Consider the following 2,151-nt stretch of genomic DNA (forward strand, 5'->3'; position numbering starts at 1 on the left):
AGCAGGGCAGAGTAGAGGGGGAGGAGAACCTCCCTTGACCTGCTGGCTACGCTCTAATGCCCTCCAGAATACTGGTGGCCTTCCTTTTTAATGCTCCCTCATCATCTTTGTGACAAGCAGAGAAGGGTCCTTCAGCAGACAACAGAATTTTGTGTAGTCAGACCAGGTCACCCACTTCTCTGGTGGTGGAGGTTGAATGTTTCCAGTTGAGAATGTGGCTTTAGGTTTTCTAGATACTCTCACTTGTATCCTGTAACCTCTGAAGTTGGTAGCAAAACAATTTACAGATAAAACACATATTGACTGAGTTTAAGAGCTGTTGGCAGTTGGGATTCTGGCTTCCTTGGCTGCCAGGGGCCGGCAGACAGAACACGGGTGCTACAGCACCCACAAAAAAATGAGTGCCAGACAGTTTTCCCCCCGTAGCTGTGTTCTAGCAGGTCTGCCCAGCTCATCCACCCAAGCCTGCTTCCACTTGTCCTTCCCCTTGTTAAAACACAAATGACTTCTGCATCTTAATTGGGTTACTTAATTACAGAACACCTGATGTAGGGATTCGAACATAGACAAAGGTGTTCTCCACCTTCCCTTCGGTGATGATCCGATGACGAGTCAGAAGGGATGTCCTTGTGTCATGGCAGCCTGTTCAGTGCCATGTTCTGTGGTGCTGTGCTGAGGCTGCCTGGGGCAGGATGTCCTACTCATTGGATGATTTAGAGGCATTTGTCTGAGAAGGGATGTGATTTCCTAGGAAAGTGAGCTGACTTATCCCAGGAAGGACAAGATTTAAAACCAGGATTAGCACAAGTTAAGGATATAGCATGTTTTCATCAGTCCCAGGTTACACTTAGCAGAGGCAATGAATTGGGCAAAGGTAAACATGCTGTAAATGTAATGTACATTATTCATAGTAATTAGATTAAGCTGTAACACATTTTTATTAATCAGCTCACATTTTCAGTGTTGTCAAGAGATGTTTTTGGTGCAGATTGCATATTTTGTAACCTTGGAACTTGTCCCCTACTGAATGTGTGCTTGATATCTTGTGTCAAATGAGCATGTCTGTTGTTCTGTCACTCTTTACAGGAGTACTGGGAATCAAAGTAAAGATTATGTTGCCTTGGGACCCGAGTGGAAAGATTGGTCCCAAAAAGCCTCTTCCAGACCACGTCAGCATTGTGGAACCCAAAGAAGAGATCTTACCCACCACTCCCATTTCAGAGCAGAAAGGTGGCAAACCAGAACAGCCAGCCATGCCTCAGCCGGTTCCCACTGCCTGAGGGGTGAGTGTCTGTGAGCGCTGGGAGGTGACTTTGGTGAGGATCCATGTGGGAAATGTGTCATGTCACCAAAAAAAGCTGTCAGCTAGCTGGGATAGTGGGGAAAAAAAGCTGCTGCATTGTACCAGGGGGTTATGCATGGTTTAAGGCTGACTACACCCTTCAGTGAAGATGAGATGACGAGTCTGAAAGGAAAATGTCCTTGTCCAAGTGCCCTCTATCCTGTTGTGTTCTACAACATGGATTTTGGGGACCTTGGGTCACATTTGAGTGACTTTGAGGCATTTGTCTGAGAAGGGTTTGGTGTTTTGGATGTTTTCACATTGTACCACCTGCAGTTGACAGCACAGGGTATATATTATATAAAGGGTCCAGTTAGGATAGACTTAGAAGCCAGTAATGTTGAGCACAGTGTGGCTAGTTTCATAAGTAAAATAATCATAGAATCATAGTTTGGTTGGAAAAGACCATTACGATCATCTAGTCCAACCATAAATCCAGCATTGCCAAGTTCACCACTAAACCATGTCCCCAAGTACCACATCTACACATCCTTTAGATACCACCAGGGAAGGTGACTCCACCACTGCCCTGGGCAACCCCTTCCAATGCTTGACAACCCTTTCAGTGAAGAATTTTTTCCTCAGATACAACCTAAACCTCCCATGGTGCAACTTGAGATCGTTCCCTCTTGTCCTATCACTTGTTATTTGTGAGAAGAGACCAACACCCACCTCACCACACCTTCCTTTCACGGAGCTGTAGAGAGGAGGCTGTAAGATTTAAAGTCCTCTCTCTATGAATGAGTAGTTTCTAAGACAGAAATTGATAGCTTGAAGTTCACAGAATCAGAGAATGTCAGGGACTGGAA

At 45.3% G+C, this 2,151-nt stretch overlaps 1 protein-coding gene and 2 non-coding genes across 5 annotated transcripts in view; all 3 read left to right on the forward strand.

The window, feature by feature from the left end:
- Window positions 1-1,335, forward strand: part of RPS3 (ribosomal protein S3) — a 6,833-nt gene extending 5,498 nt beyond the window's left edge. For 2 of the 3 annotated variants that reach the window (XM_010164052.1, XM_010164050.1), the window contains exon 6: window positions 1,087-1,280. In XM_010164052.1, coding sequence (XP_010162354.1) covers window positions 1,087-1,280 — 194 coding nt within the window. Of the gene's footprint in view, window positions 1-1,086 lie in introns of all 3 variants that reach the window. The other variant, XM_010164051.2, reaches the window with a different exon arrangement.
- LOC114818392 (small nucleolar RNA SNORD15) lies at window positions 589-736 on the forward strand. Its single transcript, XR_003766152.1, has one exon. It is a non-coding gene; the product is annotated as a small nucleolar RNA SNORD15 (small nucleolar RNA).
- A 105-nt stretch (window positions 1,336-1,440) lies between the features above and the next one.
- Window positions 1,441-1,578, forward strand: LOC114818394 (small nucleolar RNA SNORD15). Its single transcript, XR_003766154.1, has one exon. It is a non-coding gene; the product is annotated as a small nucleolar RNA SNORD15 (small nucleolar RNA).
- The last annotated feature ends 573 nt before the right edge of the window (window positions 1,579-2,151 follow it).

This window comes from Antrostomus carolinensis, unplaced genomic scaffold (assembly GCF_000700745.2).
Source record: "Antrostomus carolinensis isolate BGI_N321 unplaced genomic scaffold, ASM70074v2 scaffold14343, whole genome shotgun sequence".
Taxonomy (NCBI): Eukaryota; Metazoa; Chordata; class Aves; order Caprimulgiformes; family Caprimulgidae; genus Antrostomus; species Antrostomus carolinensis.